Source organism: Bufo bufo, chromosome 1, assembly GCF_905171765.1.
Source record: "Bufo bufo chromosome 1, aBufBuf1.1, whole genome shotgun sequence".
Taxonomy (NCBI): Eukaryota; Metazoa; Chordata; class Amphibia; order Anura; family Bufonidae; genus Bufo; species Bufo bufo.
Genome location: NC_053389.1, coordinates 434,885,422 through 434,909,539, shown reverse-complemented (window position 1 = coordinate 434,909,539; position 24,118 = coordinate 434,885,422). Strand labels below are relative to the sequence as shown.

At 45.1% G+C, this 24,118-nt stretch overlaps 1 protein-coding gene across 2 annotated transcripts in view; it reads left to right on the top strand.

Moving 5' to 3' along the window:
* The window catches only part of CDHR2 (cadherin related family member 2), a 235,202-nt gene extending 221,503 nt beyond the window's left edge, over window positions 1-13,699 (top strand). For both annotated transcript variants that reach the window (XM_040406756.1, XM_040406746.1), the window contains exons 30-32: window positions 2,241-2,312; window positions 11,301-11,352; window positions 13,490-13,699. In XM_040406756.1, the coding sequence (XP_040262690.1) occupies window positions 2,241-2,312; window positions 11,301-11,352; window positions 13,490-13,519 (154 nt within the window). In that variant the 3' untranslated portion in view covers window positions 13,520-13,699. The remainder of the gene's footprint in view (window positions 1-2,240; window positions 2,313-11,300; window positions 11,353-13,489) is intronic.
* The last annotated feature ends 10,419 nt before the right edge of the window (window positions 13,700-24,118 follow it).

Sequence of the window (24,118 nt, the reverse complement as noted above, 5' to 3'; positions counted from 1 at the left end):
GTTCTGGCAATATAAAATATGTATTTTATGTTTTTTATGTTTACTAGCACATTTAATGAAAAAAATAATTTGATGTTGCTGCATTCCAAGAGCCCATCACTGTTTTTTCTACTACTGAAGTAGACATACCTGTTTTTTGTGGAAATTATTAATCACATTTTTTTCTATTTTTGGAGGGAGGATCAGTGTAAAAAGCCAATTCCTCCTTCTCTTTGCATTTTTTTATGTTTTTCACTGTCTAGTTTTAAATAACATGTTAGGCCTCGTTTACACTTCAGTGTTTGGTCAGTGATTTCCATCAGTGATTGAGAGCCAAAACCAGAAGTGAAGCCTCCACAGACATAAGGTATAAGGCCTCTTTCACCACGGGCGTTGCGGGAAAAGGTGCGGGTGCGTCGCGGGGAACATGCACGATTTTTCTGCGCGAGTGCAAAACATTGTAATGCGTTTTGCACTCGCGTGAGAAAAATCGCCATGTTTGGTACCCAAACCCGAACTTCTTCACAGAAGTTCGGGTTTGGGTTAGGTGCTGGGTAGATTATATTATTATCCCTTAAAACATGGTTATAAGGGAAAATAATAGCATTCTGAATACAGACTGCATAGTAAATCGCGCTGGAGGGGTTAAAAAAAATTAAATAAAAATTAAACTCACCTTAATCCACTTGCTCGCGCAGCCCGGCTTCTCTTCTGTCTTCTTTTTTGCTATGTGCAGGAAAAGGACCTGTGGTGACGTCACTCCGGTCATCACATGGTCCGTCAATGATCTTTACCAGGCCTATTTTACTATGCATTCTGTATTCAGAATGCTATTATTTTCCCTTATAACCATGTTTTAAGGGAAAATAATATAATCTACCCAGCACCTAACCCAAACCCGAACTTCTGTGAAGAAGTTCGGGTTTGGGTACCAAACACTGGCGATTTTTCTCACGCGAGTGCAAAACGCATTACAATGTTTTGCACTCGCGCAGAAAAATCGTGCATGTTCCCGCGACGCACCCGCACCTTTTCCCGCAACGCCCGTGTGAAAGAGGCCTTATACCTTATGTCTGTGGAGGCTTCACTTCTGTTTTGGCTCTCAAATCACTGATGGAAATCACTGACCAAACACTGAAGTGTAAACGAGGCCTAAATGTTATTTAAACTAGACAGTGAAAACATAAAAAAATGCAAAGAGAAGGAGGAATTGGCTTTTTTACACTATCCTCCTCCAAAAATAGAAAAAATGTGATTATAATTTTCCACAAAAAACAGGTATGTCTACTTCAGTAGTAAGAAAAAACAGTGATGGCCTCTTGGAATGCAGCAACATCAAATTATTTTTTTCATTAATGTGCTAGTAAACATAAAAACATAAAAATACATATTGTATATTGCCAGAACAGTTAATCAATAAGCTATATCTACCCCAAAATTGTACCAGTAAAACCTTTAAAGCTGTGAGTGTTGCAGCCACGGTACTGGCCTCTGTGGTCACGTGGGCTAGTCAGGGATGTCATCACTACAGAACGGAAGCAAACACACACAGGGCGTTGTTGTTACCAAAGTGGAGGTGTTACAATGGTGGGGGATATTAAACAGTTGTGTAAGGCTTCTTTTTTGTTTTTATACCCTCCCTGTTTTTACCAAATTTTTTGGATCTCGGAAAACCCTTTTAACAGGGTTCTCCAGGACTGGGAAACTCTTGATAGTGCTAGACAGAGTGCAGGGATTAAAAAAACCTCACCTTTCACCTGTACTCCGGTTCTAGAGCAGAGCTCCCTTGCCCTCAGCTTTCAGTCCTTGCTGGTTCCCTGCTGTTTCCACGCAAGTCAACCACTGCCCAGCATCGGACATATGGAGCAGTAACTTGCCACTAGGGTCTATTTCTTTGAAATCAAAAGCTGTTTCAACTGGTTAAGCTATCTATCTATCTATCTATCTATCTATCTATCTATCTATCTATCTATCTATCTATCTATCTATCTATCCATTTATCCATCTATCTATCTATCTATCTATCTATCTATCTATCTATCTATCTATCTCATATCTATCTATCTATCTATCTATCTATCTATCTATCTATCTATCTATCTATCTATCTATCTATCTATCTATCTATCTATCCCCAATAATGAATACCCCAGTGTGTCCTGTGAGCATAGAGGCAGTTATAGTTGAATGGCCTTATGTAAATCATGTATGCACACTTAAGTTTTAGTATTTCATAATTCATATTCTGAATGTTATTTCAGAGCGAATCCTATTCTGAATCTCGATCTGGACCTGGAAATGGATGGTTTAAGTTCTAGCAGTGACAGTGCCAGGTAGGAACTAAACACACTATGTCATTTATGTATAAATATATTGAACAGGGCTTATTTGTTATTTATGTAATATCTGTTGTGTTTAGTTTTATGTAATTGATTTATAGCAACATTTTGGCCTTGGATATGAGGGTGTGGGTAAATATTGTGTTACCTATTGCAACCATTCATCTCTTGCATATTTCCTTAAAGGGGTTTTCCACTGTTACGGTTATTTCCACTCCAGCTTGTGGTACCTGTGGAAAAAAATCATAGTCCCTTGCTCCCCACTACATCTATTCCGGGTCCTTGGCTCTCGTCACTGTTCTTCGGCCATATTTGTAAACATCCTGCAAGGGTGGGGTCATGCATGCTGCTGCAGCCAATGTATGGCCTCAATGGTCATGGGTCCCTAATAGTGTTGGGCGAGCATGCTCGGGCGAACACCAGTTCGGCTCGAGCATCGCTATGCTCGGCACACGCGTGTGTTCGAGCGCGATGCTTGAGTCTCCTCACCGCACGTTTGTTGGCTGCTACGCAGCCAATAAAAGTGCAGGTAACTACTGCCCTCACTGTAATGCCGTAGCCATGTTGGCTACTGGCATTAAAGTGATTGGCTGGCTGGAACGCACGTGTTCGGCTCAGTCTTAGTCAGGAAGAGCTGTGCTGAAGAAGGGACAGATAGTGTAGGGAGTGAAATACTAATATTTTTATTGAAATAACTTGTTAGAGACCCAAAAGTCCTTTTAAGGACTATTGTATCTGGCAGCAATATAATTATTAGCGCAACCTGCGGTAAATTGCGTGGAATAGTTAGAGACCCAAAAGTCCTTTTAAGGACGATAGTTGCATCTGGCAGCAATATATATTTTTAGTGCAACCTGCACTAAATAGCTTGCAATTGTTTGGCCGCTGCAGACATTATCTGTGCTACATCTCCTGTCTAAAGTGTGCGCAGCCTAAAAATATCAGTGACATCTAGTGTACTTTTTCTGTAGATGGTGTCCACTACGGATGGTGTTACATTACCTGCGCTACATCTCCAGTATAACGTTTGTGTATCCGAAATATCAGTGACATTCAGTCTAATTATTTTGCTGCTGGTGGCAGCGACATTACCTGCGCTACATCTCCAGTATAACGTTTGCGCATCCGAAATATCAGTTACATTCATTGTAATTTTTTCCGCCGCTGGTGATAATGACATTTCTTCTGCTATACCTCCTGTATAACGTTTGCGCATCCTAAATATCAGTGACATTAATTCAGTGCTATTTTTTATTAGCCGCTGGTGACAGCGACATTACTTGTGCTATACCTCCTGTATAACGTTTGTGCAACCTAAATATCAGTGACATTAATTCAGTGTAATTTTGTATTACGCGGTGGTGACAGTGACATTACTTGCGCTATACCTCCTGTATAACGTTTGTGCAACCTAAATATCAGTGACATTCATTCAGTGTAATTTTTTATTAGGCGGTGGTGACAGTGACATTACTTGCGCTATACCTCCTGTATAACGCTTGTGCAACCTAAATATCAGTGACATTAATTCAGTGTAATTTTTTATTAGCCAGTGGTGACAGCAGCATTACTTACGCTATTCCTCCTGTATAACGTTTGCACATCCTAAAATTATCTGTGACATTCAGTGTACTTTTTTCATAGATGCTGCGGACAGCGACATTATCTGTGCTACGTCTCCTGTTTAACGTGTGCGCATCCTAAAAATATCTGTGACTTTATGTGTACTTTATTTGCGCATACACTTACAAAACCTGTGCTACTGCACGTGTGACATACTTGCAAGCATATATACCATTTAATATGCGCAAGGCGAGCAGTAAGGGACAGGGAAGTGGCCGTGCTGCTGATGGTGCATGCAGAGGCCGTGGCCCTGGGTGCGGTGAAACTATGCCTGCTGCCAGAGCACAAGAAACACATTCATCCACGATACCTAGCTTCATGTGCCAGTTTGCAGGGCGTCACAGGGCACCACTCTCGAAGTCAGACCTGTGCAACCAGGTGGTCGGTTGGATTGCAGCAGAAAATGCTTACAGTCGGTTAAGCACCACCCTGTCTTCCACAAAGTCCAGTCTCAGTAGCCAAGAGTCTGGTCAACAGAATCCTTGTCCTGATCCTCCTTCCTCCCACCATGGAGAGTCTTGGCAAACAAGTGATCCCACATTTGGATATTCTGAGGAGCTCTTTTCAGCGCCATTCCTTTATTTGGCCCTCTCGCCAAGGCTGCTTGAAGAGGGACATGAGGAGATCTTGTGCCCTGATTCCCAAACTCTTGAGCATCCACAGTCACAAGAAGGTGACGTCAATTAGTGTTTCACAAGGTGGATGATGATGATGAGACACAATTGCCAATAAGTCAACCGCAATTAGTGTCTCAAGAGGTTGATGATGAGGATGAGATACAGTTGTCAATACCTGAGGTTGTTGTTAGGTCAACAAGTCAGGAGGATAACCAGAGTGAGGAAGTGGAAGAGGAGGTGGTGGACGATGAAGTCACTGACTCAACCTGGGAAGGTGGCAAGTCGAGCGAGGACAGCAGTACAGAGGGGGAGGAATCCGCAGCACTGCAACAGGCTGGAAGAGGCAGTGGGGTGGCAAAAGGGAGAAGGCAGGCCACACCAAACAGGCCCGCAATTGTTCCCCGGAGCACCCCCTTGTGGCAATCTCCCTTGCCAAAGGGTAGGTGTTCCGCAGTCTGGTGCTTTTTTGAGGAAAGTGCGGACGATAAAAGAATTGTCATTTGCAACCTGTGCCGTACCAAAATGAGCAGGGGCGTGAACACTAGCAACCTCACCACCACCAGCATGATCCGCCACATGGCATCAAAGCACCATAATAGGTGGGCCGAACGCCTGGGTCCACAATCAGTGTCTGCGAGTCACACCACTGCCTCCTCTTCCCCTGTGTTATGTGCTGGCCAATCCCCTGTCCAAGACAAAGGCCTGGATGCCTCTCGCCATGCACCTGGACCTTCGCAAGCACCATCAGCTAGCACATCCACTTCTGTGTCCCAGCGCAGCGTACAGATGTCTATACCCCAGGCCTTTGAACGAAAGCGCAACTACTCAGCCACCCACCCACAGACCATAGCACTAAATGCACACCTTTCCAAATAGCTGGCCCTGGAAATGTTGCCATTTAGGCTTGTGAACACTGAGGCTTTCCGCAGCCTGATGGTGGTGGCCGTCCCACGTTACTCTGTCGCCAGCCGCCAATATTTTTCATGTTGTGCAGTCCCAGCCTTACACCAGCATGTGTCCTGTAACATCACCCGTGCCCTGATCAACACAGTTATTGGGAAGGTCAACTTAACGATTGACACATGGACAAGTGCTTCTGGTCAAGAATGCTACATTTCCCTGATGGCGCACTGGGTGAACGTTGTGGAGGCTGTGAGTGAGTCATACCCTGGGATGGCACAGGTGCTACCAACGCCAAGGATTGTGGGCCCTACTTCCATCAGACTTTCCGCCACCACCTACGTTAGTGGCTGCAACCCCCCCCTTCTCCTCCTCTGCCTCCTCCTCCACTTCCACCTCTGAATCATCATCTTGCAGCACCAGTCAGACATCAGTCAGTAGCTGGAAGCAGTGTAGCACTGCAGTGGGGAAGCGGCAACAGGCTGTGCTTAAACTGATATAATTAGGTGACAAACAGCACACCGACGCAGAGCTGTGGCAGGGTATAAGGGACCAGACTGAGCTGTGACTCTCGCCACTCAACCTACAACCAGGCATGGTTGTGTCTGATAATGGCTGTAACTTGGTGGCGGCTTTGGAGCTCAGCAAGCGCACACACATCCCATGCCTAGCCCAGGTGCCCAACCTAGTGGTTCAGCGGTTTCTCAAAACCTACCCCAATTTTCCTGAGCTACTGGTGAAGGTGCGCCGCGTGTGTGCCCATTTCCGCAAGTCATCGCCAGCTTTTGCCGGTATGGCAACGCTGCAGCAGCACTCGCAATTGCCAGCTCACTGACTGTTGTGCGACCTGAGCACGCGCTGGAACTCCACGTTCCACATTTTGGCCAGGCTTTGTGAGCAGCAGAGAGCAGTAGTGGAATACCAGCTGCAACAAGTTTGTCGCCTTTCCAGTCAGCTTCCGCTCTTCACAAGTGATGAGTGGGCATTGATGTCTGACCTCTTTGAGGTTTTACTTTGAGGAATCAACACAGATGGTGAGCGGCAATAACACTATTATCAGCGTAACCATCCCACTTCTGTGTCTACTCTAATGCTCGCTGCTAACAATGAAGGCGGACGCTTTGCATGTGGAAGAGGTGGAAATGGGGGAAGACAGTACACAGGGTGATAGCCAGACCACCCTCAGTTCGTCTTCTCAGTGCGAATTGGATGATGATGATGAGGAGGAGCAGGAGACGGTTGCCCCTGCTACATAGGGTAGTACCCATGGAAGTTTTATTCCATCTGTTCAGCGTGGATGGGTAGAAGAGGAGGAAGAGGATGAGGAGATTGAGAGTCATCCTCCTGATGAGGACAGCGAAATCTTGTCTGTTGGGACTCTGGCACACATGGCTGACTTTATGTTAGGCTGCCTTGCCCGCGACCCTCGCGTTGTACGCATTTTGGCCAACACCGATTTCTGGTTGTTCACCCTTCTCTACCCCCGCTACAAAGAGAACTTCTCATCTCTCATTCCTGTGGTAGAGAGGACAAGCAAAATAATGCAATACCAGAAGGTCCTTGTGGAAAAATCGCTCCAAAAATTTCCAGCTGACAATGCTGCCTGCAGAGTACGTTGTTCCTTGGCCAACGGAGGAGGCGATACGAGGGGAACACACAGCAGTTCCAACAGAGGCAGGGCAACACTCTCCAAGGCCTGGGACAGTTTTATGACACCCCGCCAGCACCCTCAACCTGATGCGCGGCCTAGTGTCACAAGGAGGGAAACGTTTTGGAAGATGGTGAAGGAGTACGTAGCAGACCGTGTCAGCGTCCTCAATGATCCCTCTGTGCCTTACAACTATTGGGTGTCCAAGCTGGACACATGGCATGAACTGGCGCTCTACGCCTTGGAGGTGCTGGCCTGCCCTGACGCCAGCATTTTGTCAGAGCATGTATTTAGTGCTGCTGGGGGCATAATAACTGATAAGCGCATCCAACTGTCTTATAAAAATGAACAAGACCTGGATTGCCCCTGACTTCTCTACTTCACCAGAGGCAAGCGGCGGTACATAAAGGCACTCTAAATGTGGCTTTTATGGTGTATTGAATACACTGTATTCCCGTGCACCCCTTCCACCACTAAAAAGGGTATATGGTTCAATCTTCCTTTTCTTGTCCTCCTCTATCATATCAACATGCTTATTAGGCTGCCCTCGCTCCTAATGTTTTAGAGGGTCAGCTCAGCAGCAGGCCCTCACCCGTAATGTTTGAGGGTCACCAGCAGGCCCTCCCCCATAATGTTTTTGAGGGTCATCAGCAGGCCCTCGCCCATAATGTTTTAGAGGGTCACCAGCAGGCCCTTGTTCTTAATGTTTTAGAGGGTCACCAGCAGGCCCTTGGCCAGAATTGGCTAATTGACGAACCCTTAAATCCTGTGACATTGCGAGTATATGCCTGATACATATTTTGACCTGCTTTGGTCTGATGTATACCTAATGTTATTCATCAGAATCATACTGAATTCATTTATACCGAATCTTTACACACTGTATCGGTCCATATAAGGTAGCCCAGTCAGTGCCACATCGCTATCACTCTTTACATAGTGTCAATTTATGTGCAACCCACCGCATCTATCTGACACTACTCAAGACCCACAGTCTTGAACTACTTGATCCAATTCTCCAACTCCCAACTACAAATTTCTTACAAATTCTTTTTAGTTTCTCCACTGCTATTTTTTTTATATATTTTTTCATTATCTTTTTATTGTTACCTATATGGTGAAAAACATTTTTAGCTCCATTTGAGCCTCAATAAATTTCTGCTGTTTCCTCATATCAGAGTGCCGGTCTATACTTTCACTTGCATTTTATTCCTTCTGACTGGGTGAGTCAGCCTAGACCTAGAGCACCTTACATATTGCAATAACAGGTGAGCCACCACTTCCTCTCTATTTCTGCAATCTCTGTTCTACATGAATATGACTTATTACACATATGAATGCTCCTATGTTACCTCCTCTTCAGTTTCTATTTACTGAATGCATAGGTGCCGAGTAAGGTCACATTTCAGGTTCAGCACTGAAAGTCCACAACAAATTACAGTATGGTATATTGAATGGGGTTTTTAAACCCCGATTCACATGTAGCAGGAACATGGATTTCAGGGCTTGCTTTTGATTTTAACATGCATTATCTATCTATTCATAAGCATCCCAAACAAATCAATGCACTGCCCTCAGATAGCACAGAATGCTACAGATACTGTAGATTTTAACCAAGCAAACCATAACACTGATCCTTCAGTGACTGCCCATAAAATGGATAATGAGTGCACATGTTACATCTCTACCCATCTAATACAAATAAAAATGCCAACGCATTATTATAGCAAATAATTTGTGGCACTAGACACCCTTTATTAATTACACCATACAGCACAGCTGGGTGAGCCAAACCAATTATAGTGCCTCACATGGTAGGCCAGGGGAAGCCTGGTCCTACCACCAACTAGGAGTATGTGGTGATTGCACATCTTTGATAGCTCTCCCTGAGCCACTGCTGGACCACCCTGACCACTCTTGGTCATTGGCTGACTCCGTTTGAAACCAGAGCTTTGCCTTGCAGAGTCACCCCACAGACTAGAAACAGTGCTTTTATCTCACAATGGCCCAGAGGAACCAAAGCTCTGTGTGTGATGTGCCACACTCATGCCTTACAACAGAACATTTACATTAAAGGGAAAATGACCTGCTCTTTAATTCATTTTTTATGTTTAACATATTTCTAAATACCTTTTGATGATGTTATTTTAAATTTTCCATGTTACTTTTTATATTTAAACTAACACCAAAAATCCAGAAGTTTTTGCACTGGCCACTATGTTTAATCTTTGGCGCCACTTCATGGTTTAGAACAGTATTAGAATGTATTGGCTCAGATTAGACAAAGTTATTACTTTGCGAAGTCTCGCGAGACTTTGGGTAATAACTTCAAAAATGAATTTCTACTGTAAAAAACCTTTAAACCTGTTAACTTGGGTTCGGTTCCAAGGTACCACTTTGGCTCATCGGAGCTAATACATTCTAATAGTGTACAGAGCGCTCCATACAGTATTCAAACAAAGTTTTATGCAAATTGGCTTTGGATGTTTCATCCGAAGTAGATTCACTCATCCCTGTTGATGACCTATCCTCAGGATAGGTCATCAGTATCAGATTAGTGGGGATCTGACACCCGGCACCCCCGCCGAACAGCTGTATGAGGAGATGGAGCGCGTAGTGCGTGCGTGCCATCTCCCGTCTTTCTTCCTACTTGCTGCTGCTTTGCCATAGGCAGCAGTGGTGAGCAGAAAGGGAGATGGCACGTGCACACTCATACAGCTGATCGGTGGGGTGCCGGGTGTCAGACCCCCTCTGATCTGATATTGATAACCTATCCTGAGGATAGGTCATCAATATTAAAAGCCCGGACAACCCCTCACTCGCCTGCCTTGAAATCACCCCACATTACCATACCCCTAATCCCTTCACCCAATTACCTTTAAACCTATCTTCCATTCTAAGACCCACCCCCTATGGTTCCCTCACCTCTTCCATAAACAACCTAGCGCCACCATCTACGTTTTCCTTAATGGAACCGTTCTTCCACACTATCCCAACCTAACAATCTCAGTCTTCCCACAAATGCCCTTTCTTCCTCGGGGCCACATTGCCCTCCTTATGGTTCCTTACAGTCATTTTGCTCATTTGTCACTGAATAACTTTCAAAATGTCTTTGTTAACCTTTAAAGCAATAAACAACTGAGGTTCCAGATACTTAAATTATCTGCTGATGTTCCACACTCTTTGCTATCTTGTCAGATCAACACATGAATATACTGTCTATGATCGGGACTCACCTTTAGGGTATACACAGCAGAATTTTCCTGTGGGTTTGTATGGAAATCCACAACCCATTTCACAGATGGGAAAAAATGTATAGCAAAAATAGCGTGGTCGCATGTTAGCCAGAAAAAATCTATGTGATGTTAAATACTTTTGCGTTAAAATAGACAAATGCATTATAGCAGTGATACCTGTATTGGGCTAACCAAAAATGTTTTCTGTTTGCAAGCTTTCAGAGCATAGAAGCTCCTTCATCAGGTAGTATACAAGTGAATGAGAAAGGCACAACACTTACACTCACAGACATTTGTACATGGGGTGATACATTATCAAGCAATAAAACGTCGGCTATTTCCACAGATAATGGCAATAGGGGTTAAAACTAAAGGTCCCCTTTACATGGGATGACAGAGCAGTAGATTGTCGGGAAGGAAGAGTTCCTTCATAACAATCTGCTGCTCGCTGGTGGAGGAGACCACTGTATTTACATGCAGCGATCTCCTCCTCAGTATGGGAACGAGTGATCACTAATGCCATCGCTCATCCCCACACAGACTCGTTGTTTGCCGGCAGCAGATCGTGATTACACAGCACCATCTGCTGCCGGCAAACAACGATTTTTGTGTGTGCAGAAATCATTGAATTACCCGATGAACGAGCGTTTTGCTCGTTCATCGGGCAATCAGTGGTACATTTAGCTTGTTAGCGATTATTTTTGCGATTCTCAGCCTGTGTAAAGGGCCTTTTACAAATTAAGGCTATCTGGAGTCAGTCTAAAGGGGAGAGGGAGGGAGAGTGTCCATGTGGTTGGTCAAAAATCCAGGTGTCAGATTGAGAACTCTTTTTAATGTTTGGAATGTTGTTGTCAGTTTGAATTCCCAGATTTTTCTATCCCTGATGGTCTTAAGCAGGGATAGATTATAATTTTTTCATATTCTCTTACATTTTACACCATTTTTTTTTTTTTACCAGTGTGAATTCTGATTATGGCAACATACTTGAAAAGAGAAATGTATCTTATCAGGTGAGTGAAAATGCTGTATTAGACCAACATTAATGTATTCATTAATCTTCTTTACATTTTATTTTATATTGTGTCTGAATTATTAGATTTCACTTGGAGTGCAGTCTCTGAGTACTTGAGCTTCAACCCAAAACATATGATGAAACCTCTGTAATCACTTATCATGTCTAGATTGAGTACCTAAAATGAGTCTGTCTCAGGGTAGGACCAGATGTGGTAGATTGCGGGTAGTTGAGTAACAAATAAGAAGCACCCAAAAAAATCGGTGGCCTTGCATGTTGGATTTGTCTTTTGTTCTTAGGGGAGATAAGCCACACCAGAGAGGTCAGGTAGCTGCTTACTCCCAGTGAAAGCACATGCATGCTCAGTCAAGTCAAATGTGCATGTGTATGAGGGATCGGGAAGAAAAAGTTTGGCAGACGTTTATAGCCAGCTTTTAAAGTCAGCCTATGCAGAATCCGCAAAATATGCATATGGTCTGTGTTGCATCCGCATTTTTTATTTTTTTGCAAACCCCATTGACCTTCATCCACATTTTGTGGACAAGTATAGGGATCATGTTCTACCTCATTGTGGAACGGATTTTATCTGTGCTTTCACATCCATATGTTCATTCCGCAAAAAAAAGATGTCCGCAAAATGCGGGACCATGGAACCTGTTGAAGTCAATGAGCCTGCAAAAAAATGCGTCTGACACACAGACCACATCCATATTTTGCGGATTCACGACTTGCGGACCGCGAATTACATACGGTCATGTGCATGAACACCTTATGGAGCATCTTTTCTCATAACACTATGTTGTATGTTGTACAACTATGTTACTTCTTCTGGAATGTATGAATAACTGGTTGTTACATTTAGCTTGTCAATGGCACATGTCCATTCACACTCGACCTGTGTCCAGTTTGTGCTCACAATAGATTGTGTAGGGACAGATTCTAACTGACAAGCGCACGGGTATGGAAGCAGGGAATTGAGCTCTTCTGCAATGGTTACACGCAGCAGTGCTCAGTTCAGAGGCGTTGTAGGGAGAAGGGGATTGCTTAACAGAGGCTAAATAAAAAACACATCCATCTAAGACAAGCCCTTTAAAGGGAGTCTTTCACCTAAAATCACCATTATAGAACACTAACATCAGGATCTCGATTACCTTCCATATTGCTATCCATCGACGATTTTCTCAGAAAACCACTTTTATTCAATATGTTAATTCGCTTCTGAAGGTGCGGCCGGTGCCCAGGCCCCTTGTCGCTTTTCATACGAAACCCCTCCCTTTCACCTATCTGGCCCGCCCCTAGGTTCTTCTGATTAAGTCCTCCTCTTAGTGTGAAAATCCAGCGCCAGCGCCATTCACCAGATTTGCCTCGCCTGCGCACTTCATTCCCCATTATTGGCAGAGGCACAAGAGCGTTTAATGCGCATGTGCCAGGCTGTACATCCCGATCTAGCTGGCCTTGTGCTTCTGCCCATAATGGGGAAGAAGTGGCGGCGGCGCGGCAAATCTGTTGAACGGCGCTGGCGCTGGATTTCACACTAAGAGGAGGACGTAATCAGAAGAACCTAGGGCGGGCCAGAGGGGTGAAGGGGGAGGGGTTTCGTATGAAAAGCACCGAGGGGGCCTGGGCACCGGCTGCATGAACGCCGCCCCTGGGCACCTATAGAGCGAATTAACATATTTATTAAGTGTTTTTCTGAGAAAATCGGCGATGGACAGCAATATGGAAGGTAGCATTCTAATATGGGGAATGTACTGGAAATCACTGATGTTAGTGTTCTATAATGGGGATTTTTAGGTGAAAGACTCCCTTTAAGGGTAAAAATATTTCCTTTATGTTAATCACCGGAAATTTCCTTTCCTTACATTTTCATAAAGGGGTTGTCCAGGATTAAGAAAAACATGGCTGCTTTCTTCCAAAAACAGCCCCAGTCCCTGTTCTCAGGTTGTGTATGGTATTGCAGTTCTGTCCCAATGATTTCAATGAAGCTGAGCTGCAATATCAGACACAACCCATGGACAAGGATAGTACTGTTTTTGTAAGAAAGCAGCCATATTTTTCTAATCCAGTACAACCCCTTTTAAGAACTTTGTTTTAGGTATATTGGGATCCACTAACAATTTCATTTTTATACGCAGGACATAAAATCTGAAAACAAATGCCTCTAGAGATAGTGGACTTGGGGAAGAGCCTCTGGCAGCTGCTATTAAATGACAGAGAAACATATGTCCTACAGTAACAAAAATCTAGACACCACTGACTTGTGATGTATCCATATAATGGGACACTAAGCCTAAAATCTATGAACTGCATGCTAAGCAGGCTTTCACATTGTAGTCTTCAACTGTACTTAAAGGGAACCTGTCACCTGGATTTTGGGTATAGAACTGAGGACATGGGCGCTAGATGGCCGCTAGCACATCCACAATATCCAGTCCCCATAGCTCTGTGTGCTTTTATTGTGTAAAAAAAACGTTTAGATAAAATGCAAATTAACATAAAAGAGTCACATCTTACTTGTGTGACCAGAGAAGAGTCATATTTTCAAGCTCTGACTCATCTCAGGTTAATTTGCATATGTATCAAATCGGTATTTATACTACAATAAAGCACATAGAGCTATGGGGACTGGGTATTGCGGATGTGCTAGCAGCCATCTAGCAACCCCTGTCCTCAGCTCTATACCCCAAATCAGGTGACAGGTTCCTTTAATCCTGTGGAGATGCTGACGACAAAGGTTCCCAATAGTATTCCAACCGGAAGTAAAGAAAATTCTGCCAATGTTTCTGATCATTACCTACTGTTGCATATCTCCATTTCTGAGAATCTCCAGAACGTGTATGCAAGCAAATTATATTGGTGGATAACTTCTTCTAAACTTCATTTTTATAAAGAATATCTGGAGGATGAGCCACTGTGCAAATAATTGCAATATCTATAAGTTGTTTATACTGGTTCTGCCACTTTGCCAATGCTTTCATAGCCACCAATACCTTATAAATAAAGAAATTATTAAGGAATCACTTATTATTAAGTAATACAGTATGTGCATTTATATTTATTGATTATTTATTACAAATGGTATTAAAGGGGTTGTTGAGATATATATATATATATATATATATATATATATAAAATAAATACACCGCAGCACTTCCAGTAGGCTGAAAATAGTGGGATTCTTTTATTCACCCGTGCAACGTTTCGGTCCACTTGCTGGGACCATTTTTCAAGCAATACATCTCAGTACAAAGTGCGTATTTATGAGGGTCACAACCTATTTGCATAAATAGGTGTCAATTAAATATACATAGGAAATTATACTGGAAAAAAAAAACTTGTATGTACGTATAAAAACATAGTGCTGTATAACCAATATCATTCTGCACATAGACAAATACAAAAGAACTGTCCATATACTATGTCACAGAGTACATCGCTAGTATCCAAGAGATTGTCCATCCAACTGATGAGCTAAGCCTCTCCATCCGATGGTCCTAAAAAAGTGAGAATTAAAAAATATATTATTAATAAAAATATTTTATAAAAAAAAGGAACAGTTTTTTCAATACCTCAGCTGACAGAGACAAGATTGGCATGGGATCATATAAATAGCCAGGGTTTGTATTCAACGTTTAACCCCCCTGGTTTAACTGTTTGCAGTTTGAAAATCCACTCAGATTCACGCTTCTTTAACATTTTGATACGATTGCCTCCCGTGCGTGGTAATGGGACGTGGTCGAGAATCATAAATCTGAGATCACTCTCCCCATGTCGCTTGTCTACAAAGTGATGAGAAACCGGCAGATCTTTCAGTTTTTTTTCTTATAGAGTAGCGATGTTGATTTATGCAAATTTTCAAATCACATGTGGTCTCGCCACATAGAGTAAATTGCATGGGCACCACAAAACATAAATAACATAACATGAATCACAGGTCAGATAAAACTTAAGTGTATGGGAAATCCCACTACTAGGATGTGTAAATTCCCGTCCCTTCACCATGTATTTGCAATTTACACAGTGAAGGCACGGGTAGCTGCCACATTTTTTGGGGGCCAAATATGTTGTATACTTTTATGTGAACCAATATCGTTTTTTCACCAGCTTGTCCTTTAAGTTACGTGCCCTTCTGTATGACATTATAGGTCTATTTGAAAATTCCATAATATTCTTTGTGCCCACTATTAAAATTGGCCAATGTTTGTTAATGATTTTATTAATGTATGGGCTGGCTTCACAGAAAGTGGACACATAGGGTATTCTGTTAGAGTTGTCTCTCCTGGTAACTTGAAACAATTGGCCTCTATCCCTTTGGTCAATTCGTGTACGTTGCTGTTGTAGTATAGATATAGGATAGCGCCTCAGTCTAAAGGATTGTGTCATTTTTTCCAGAGTCCTATCCAGTGTAGATGTGTCACTAACAATCCTCTTCGCTCCAATGAATTGGCTATAAGGATCGGTTTTGTGTACACTTCGGTATTCAAAGTATTTCCAATGCGATTAACATTCACATCCAAAAAATGGAGTGAGTCAGTGGAGAATTCCAAAGTAAATTGTATGTCAGGGATCAGGCTATTTAAAAAGGTATGGAACAGTTTCAATTCAGGGACTGAACTGTATATATATATACAGTTGCAAGAAAAAGTATGTGAACCCTTTGGAATGATATGGATTTCTGCACAAATTGGTCATAAAATGTGATCTGTGATCTTCATCTAAGTCATAAAAAATAGACAATCACAGTCTGCTTAAACTAATAACACACAAAGAATTAAATGTTACCATGTTTTTATTGAACACACCATGTAAACATTCACAGTGCAGGTGGAAAAAGTATGTGAACCCCTAGATTAATGACATCTCCAAGAGCTAATTGGAGTGAGGTGTCAGCCAACTGGAGTCCAATCAATGAGATGAGATGAGATTGGAGGTGTTGGTTACAGCTGCCCTGCCATATAAAAAACACACACCAGTTCTGGGTTTGCTTTTCACAAGAAGCATTGCCTGATGTGAAGGATGCATCACACAAAAGAGCTCTCAGAAGACCTACAATTAAGAATTGTTGACTTGCATAAAGCTGGAAAGGGTTATAAAAGTATCTCCAAAAGCCTTGCTGTTCATCAGTCCACGGTAAGACAAATTGTCTATAAATGGAGAAAGACAGCACTGCTGCTACTCTCCCTAGGAGTGGCCGTCCTGTAAAGATGACTGCAAGAGCGCAGCGCAGACTGCTCAATGAGGTGAAGAAGAATCCTAGAGTGTCAGCTAAAGACTTACAAAAGTCTCTGGCATATGCTAACATCCCTGTTAGCGAATCTATGATACGTAAAACACTAAACAAGAATGGATTTGATGGGAGGATACCAAAAAAAACATTGCTGCACGTTTACAGTTTGCACAAGAGCACCTGGATGTTCCACAGCAGTACTGGCAAATATTCTGTGGACAGATGAAACCAAAGTTGAGTTGTTTGGAGAAACACACAACACTATGTGTGGAGAAAAAGAGGCACAGCACACCAACATCAAACCTCATCCCAACTGTGAAGTATGGTAGTGGGGGCATCATGGTTTGGGGGCTGCTTTGCTGCGTCAGGGCCTGGACGGATTGCTATCATCGAAGGAAAATTAATTTCCAAGTTTATCAAGACTTTTGCAGGAGAACTTAAGGCCATCTGTCCACCAGCTGAAGCGCAAGAGAAAGTGGGGTGTTGCAACAAGACCCAAAGCATAGAAGTAAATCAACAACAGAATGGGTTAAACAGAAGAAAATACGCCTTCTGGAGTGGCCCAGTCAGAGTCCTGACCTCAACCCGATTGAGATGCTGTGGCATGACCTCAAGAAAGCGATTCACACCAGACATCACAAGAATATTGCTGAACTGAAACAGTTCTGTAAAGAGGAATGGTCAAGAATTACTCCTGACCGTTGTGCATGTCTGATCTGCAACTACAAGAAACGTTTGGTTGAAGTTATTGCTGCCAAAGGAGGTTCAATCAGTTATTAAATCCAAGGATTCACATACTTTTTCCACCTGCACTGTGAATGTTTACATGGTGTGTTCAATAAAAACATGGTAACATTTTATTCTTTATGTGTTATTTGTTTAAGCAGACTGTGATTATCTATTGTTGTGACTTAGATGAAGATCAGATCACATTTTATGACCAATTTGTGCAGAAATCGCATATCATTCCAAAGGGTTTACATACTTTTTCTGCAACTGTATATATATATATATATATATATATATAGTGTGGGGATTCGCTCTGGTAGTTAGGGTAAGCGGGCGCAGTACAGAGGCAAAAATACAAGTTCATAATTCAAACTTCAGTGTTTATTGTCTGTGAAGGTTCTCATTTATCCAGGTCATGGTATATCTGTAAAGAATAAATCAAGGCAATTGGACTTACTGTACATTTCTTGAAAGCGTTTCACTTGTTCTTTCCAACGAGCTTTCTCAATTCTGAGTGACTGTACAAGAATTCTTTGGGAATAAATATGTAACTGAATCAACATCTTGTAATTATACCCAGCATGCGGTCAAAGGTGTTGATTCCCTAGGAGGAGGCATCCGTAGTGAGGCGAATCTGGGACTGATGTTGCAGACTTTGCCCCTCAGTGTTTATTCACACATGGTGCCAAAAACAAAACGTCACTTTTGCAGTGTTGGTGTCAGGGGCGTACATAGAAATCACTGGGCCCCATAGCAAAAATCTGAATTGGGCCCCTTAACCCCGCCCACTACCCACCATGGCCCCTCCCACTTCCTGCCCTGGCTCCTCCCATGCCACACCCCCATTAAATAAATTTATACATGACCTACTGAAACTGTTAGGGATAAACATTTTTATTTTATTATTAACCAACTTTGTTGCAGTAACGTATAAAATGTACATGTATTTGCACCCCTTTAACTCCTTAAAACTTAACTCTTTAAACTCCTTTACTCTTTAAAACCCTTTAACTCCTTGCTGCTGATGCTGAGTGTGCACATATGAGCATGTGTTTGTGTGTTTGTGTGCGGGGGGGGGGGTGGGGGTGGTTTGGCTGGTTGGTGAAATATCATTTGGTGGCTATGTGCACACTCAGCATTAGCAGCAAGGAGTTAGAGGGGTTAATATCCAACCCCTAATGCCCTCCAAAATGCCCGGGCCAGGGGGGTTGTTAGGAAGGAGTAGGTGTAGGAGGAAAGCACACTGTCCTCTATGACCCCCCCCCCCCCAACCCCTAATGCCCCCCCAAAATTCTCAGGACAGTGTGCTTTCTTCCTACTTCTCCCCATAGGCATTTTGTGGCTCATAGAGGACAACAGGACTCACTGGAGTGGGATTGAAGCATGTCCCACCCTGTCCTGGCTGTCCCCCTCACTCCCCACCCCTCCTCTCTCTTGCTGCCTGGCCTGTCAGGTCAAATCTGAGTATCTGACACTATCAGGGCCGGCCTTAGGTGTCCAGGCGCCCTGTGCGAGCTAACCTTGTGGCGCCCCCCCCCCCCCACAAAAAAAAAAACACTGCTTGTTGCTGGCATCATGGCATAGGCTGGCTGACTATCCAACCAAGTAGTTACCAGCCCACACACCCCAAAGGCCGGTGTAATGTCATACTTCCCTACTTCGTGAGATTTCCCTACCCTCGTCACTTCCGGTCGCACCGGACATGACGTGAGGAGGTGTGCAGCGCCGCGCAGGCGCACAACGTCAGGTTAGGGAAGTTTCACAGCAGAGTGCGCATGCGCCAGGAGGTCTCGCCGGCGGTTAGGGTAGGGAAAAACTATGGGCCAGTGCGCAGGCGCAGTGATCGGATGGATGTTCTCAGCTGAACACCGGCCGACACTGCGCATGCACCGGGAGCCTCACCAGCGGTTAGGGAAGGGAGAATTACGTACGGGCCAGTGCTTTTTCCCTACCCTAACCACTGGTGAGGCTCCCAGCGCATGCGCAGTGTCGGCCGGTGTTCAGCTGAGAACATCCATCCGATCACCGCACCTGTGCACTGGCCCATAATTTTTCCCTACCCTAACTGCCGGCGAGGCTCCCAGCGCATGCGCATTCTGCTGTGAAATTTCCCTAACCCATCGTTGTGCGCAGTGCGCCCCCCCAATATAATAAACATTGGTGGCACAGTGCGCCCCCCCCCAACACCCCAGTATAATAAACATTGGTGGCGCAGTGCGCCCCCCCAACACCCCAGTATAATAAACATTGGTGGCGCAGTGTGCCCCCCCAACACCCCAGTATAATAAACATTGGTGGCGCAGTGTGCCCCCCAACACCCCAGTATAATAAACATTGGTGCGCAGTGCGCCCCCCCAACACCCCAGTATAATAAACATTGGTGGCGCAGTGCGCCCCCCCAACACCCCAGTATAATAAACATTGTGGCGCAGTGCGCCCCCCCAACACCCCAGTATAATAAACATTGGTGGCGCAGTGCGCCCCCCCAACACCCCAGTATAATAAACATTGGTGGCGCAGTGCGCCCCCCCCACAACCCCAGTATAATAAACATTGGTGGCGCAGTGCGCCCCCCCAACACCCCAGTATAATAAACATTGGTGGCGCAGTGCGCCCCCCCCAACACCCCAGTATAATAAACATTGGTGGCGCAGTGCACCCCCCAACACCCCAGTATAATAAACATTGGTGGCGCAGTGCGCCCCCCCAACACCCCAGTATAATAAACATTTGCGCAGTGCGCCCCCCCCCAATATAATAAACATTGGTGGCGCAGTGCGCCCCCCCAACACCCCAGTATAATAAACATTGGTGGCGCAGTGCGCCCCCCTCAATATAATAAACATTGGTGGCGCAGTGCGCCCCCCCACAATATAATAAACATTGGTGGCGCAGTGGGCAGTGCCAATGAGGGTTAAAAAATAAAAAAATAATTAACTCACCTCCTCCAATTGATCGTCTTCTGTTCTTTCTTCATGACCTGTCAAAGGACCTGTGGTGACATCACTGTGCTCATCACATGATACATCACATGATACATCACCATGGTAATGGGTCATGTGATGAGCTCAGTGACGTCACCACAGGTCCTGAAGAAAGAACAGGAGACCGGCAGCTACGCGATCAACTGGAGGAGGTGAGTTAATTTTTTTAAATTATTTTTTAACCCTCATTGGCACTTCCACTGAGCCACCAATGTTTCTTATACTGGGGGGGGGGGGCGCACTGTGCCACCAACGTTTCTTATACTAGGGGGGGGCGCACTGAGCCACCAATTATGTTTCTTATACTGGGGTGTTTGGGGGGGGGGGGGGGGGCGCACTGTGCCACCAACGTTTCTTATACAAATACAGGAGGCGGGTGCCGGAATCAAATAGCCGGCACCCGACCTTTGTGACAGGGGGCTGCGATCAGCGGCAGTTAAGCCCTAAGGTACCGCACCTGAAGGGTTTAACTCAACTGCAGCTGATCGCAGCTCCCTGTCACAGAGGTCGGGTTGCCGGCTATTTGATTCCGGCACCCGCCTCCTGTTTTGTATTTCAGGTCAGTTATCTTCATTGGTGGCGCAGTGGCCACAGCTCCTCCTCTCCTCCTCCTCCTCCTGTCTCCTCTTCTTATTGGCAGCGGCGGGGGGCAGCAGGCAGGTCAGACAGGGAAGGGGAGATGGAGGGGGCGCCCCGAGGGAGAACACAAATACAGCCTCGCCTGCCGCAGATTACATTGCGAGCTGTCGGCCGCCCAGCGCCCCTGTTACTATGGCGCCCTGTGCGGCCGCACAGCCCACACACCCCAAAGGCCGGCCCCTGGACATTATAATCGATCATACCTGGTCTCTGCTGAGTGCTGACTGAGTCTGCTCTCTCTCTCTCAGTCTCACTCGTCTCAGGGCAGCCAGAGCCAGGCAGTGACACGGCAGCCTTCAGGCAGGAGTCAGGACGGACGAACGGTTTCTTCAGGCCAGCCAGGTTGCTTCTTCCTTCTTCATCTCCTCAGGCACACTGGCGACGGCGATCAATTCTCCCGCCTCCCTTGCGCACACTGCCACTGGCCAATCAGCAGCTGCCTCAACAGAATTGCCTTGTGCTGATTGGCCAGGCTGGTTGCAGGCTGGTTTGATCCTGTCTGATTCCGCAGCAGACAGCAGTCAGGATCAGGTCAGGAGGATGTCAGGATCTGGTCAAACTCCGCTCGGCGCCGGGGGGGGCTGAGAATAAAAGCAGCCGCATGGCGCTATAGTTGCATGATGTCATGAGTGGGCGGGGCCAAATAGTGTGGGCGGGGACTTCTCTGTGCTCCGGGCCCCCCAGTGCCGCGGGCCCCATAGCAATGGCGTGGTCTGCCTCTATGGGCGGTACGCCACTGGTTGGTGTTACTTTACACCCAATGGCAAGTTAATATAACAAAAAGTCACCTTGGTGGCAGTTCTGCCTCAGAAAGTCCAAATACAGGCTTTAGGCAACCTGTTCCCCTGACATACGGGTCTCAGCTCTCCAGCCCAGCACAGGCCTCAGATCCTAGCACACAGACATGGCTTCTGAGTCCAGCTGCCTATTTAAGGACAACCAGGTGCTGCCAAAACCCGGACCGGCACTTAAACTCCGGTCCGGTATTTGACCTCACCTGGCTGTAAATCAGCCCAGCAGCACATGCTGGGAGGAAAATACCTGTTTCCCAGACCAAACCCCTCACTCTGTCACAATTAGAGTTGAGCGAACCCGAACTGTAAAGTTCGGGTTCGTACCGAACTTTAGGTTTTTCGGCACCCGGACCCGAACCCGAACATTTACGTAAAAGTTTGGGTTCGGTGTTCGGCGATTTTTATGGCACTTTTTGAAAGGCTGCAAAGCAGCCAATCAACAAGCGTCATACTACTTGCCCCCAAAGGCCATCACAGCCATGCCTACTATTGGCATGGCTGTGATTGGCCAACTGCAGCATGTGACCCAGCCTCTATTTAAGCTGGAGTCACTTAGCGCCGCCCGTCACTCTGCTCAGATTAGTGTAGGGAGAGGCTGCAGCTGCTGTGAGGGAGAGATCAGGGAGCAATCTTATCAAGAACTGGTTTATGTACTCAGCGATCTACAGAAAAAGTGTTTTGTGGGTGCAGTGCACAATTTTTTTAAGCCTGCCCTGAGCCAACTACTGCTGAAAACGAACTTTTTTTTCTTCATTTCATCAATATCAATACCTGATCGGCAGCCATTTTATGCAACGATAGTGCACCAGCATAGGCTATCTGCAAGTCCAGAAATACAGCTTTGGCATACTGGGGTGAAAAAAACCCTCTAATATACTGCACATCTGGGATTAGACAAGCATAAGTGACTGTCACATTTAGGACAGAAATACAGCTTTTTGGTTAGGGTGAAAAAAGCCTATTATATACTGCACATCTGTGATTACACGTGCATTTTAAGTCACTGTCACATTTAGGATAGAAATACAGCTTTTTGGTTACTGGGGTGAAAAAAGCCTGTAATATACTGCACATCTGTGATTACACGTGCATAAGTGACTGTCACATTAAGGCCAGAAATCCTGCTTTGTCATACTGGGGTGAAAAAACCCTCTGATATACTGCACATCTCTGATTACACGGGCATAAGTGATTGGCGCATTTAGGCCAGAAATACGCCTTTTTGGTTACTGGGGTGAAAAAAGCCTCTAATATATTGCAGATCTGGGATTACACGTGCATAAGTGAGTGTCACATTTAGGCTAGAAATACGCCTTTTTGGTTACTGGGGTGAAAAAAGCCTCTGATATACTGCACATCTGGGATAAGACGTGCATAAGTGAGTGTCACATTTAGGCCACAAATACCACTGTCATATAGAGTTAAAAAAAATGGCGGTTATTTTTTTTTAACAGACTTAACCACTTTTTACTTTGCTTTGTAAACGCTAACTATGAGGCAAACATCTAATAAGGGACGCGGTCATGGTCGTGGTGGTGGTGTTGGTGGAGCCTCTGGTGCAGGGAGAGGATGTGTCCGTTCTGCCACAGCTATACGTCCTACTGAACCTACTAACTCAGGTCCCAGTAGCCGCCAGAATCTACAGCGATATTTGGTCGGGCCTAATGCCGTTCTAAGGATGGTAAGGCTTGAGCAAGTACAGGCGCTAGTCAATTGGGTGGCCGACAGTGGATCCAGCACGTTCACATTATCTCCCACCCAGTCTTCTGCAGAAAGCACACAGGTGGCGCCTAAAACCCATGCCCATCAGTCTGTCACATCACCCCCGTGCATATTGGGGAACCTGTCTAAGCCTCAAGTCTCTTATGCTATTTGAAAACTCTGCTGGCAGGGTTTCCCAAGGGCATCCACCTAGCCCTTCCCCAGGGGTGGAAGACATAGAATGCACTGACGCACAACCACTTATATTTCCTGATGAGGACATGGGAATACCATCTCAGCACGTCTCTGATGATGACAAAACACAGGTGCCAACTGCTGCGTCTTTCTGCAGTGTGCAGACCGAAAAGGAGGTCAGGGAGGAAGACTGGGTGGAAGACGATGCAGGGGACGATGAGGTCCTAGACCCCACATGGAATGAAGGTCGTGCCACTGACTTTCAGAGTTCGGAGGAAGCGTAGCAAAAGCGGAAGCAGGGTGCAAAGGCAGAGCAGCCGTCGCCAAAACAGTTCGCCTGCTACTGGCCACCGTCACCAGGGACCGAGCACACCAAAGGCAGCTTCAAGGAGTTCCATGGCATGGCACTTCTTCACACAATGTGCTGACAACAAGACCCGAGTGGTTTGCGCGCTGTGCCATTTAGAGCCTGAAGCGAGGCATTAACGTTCTGAA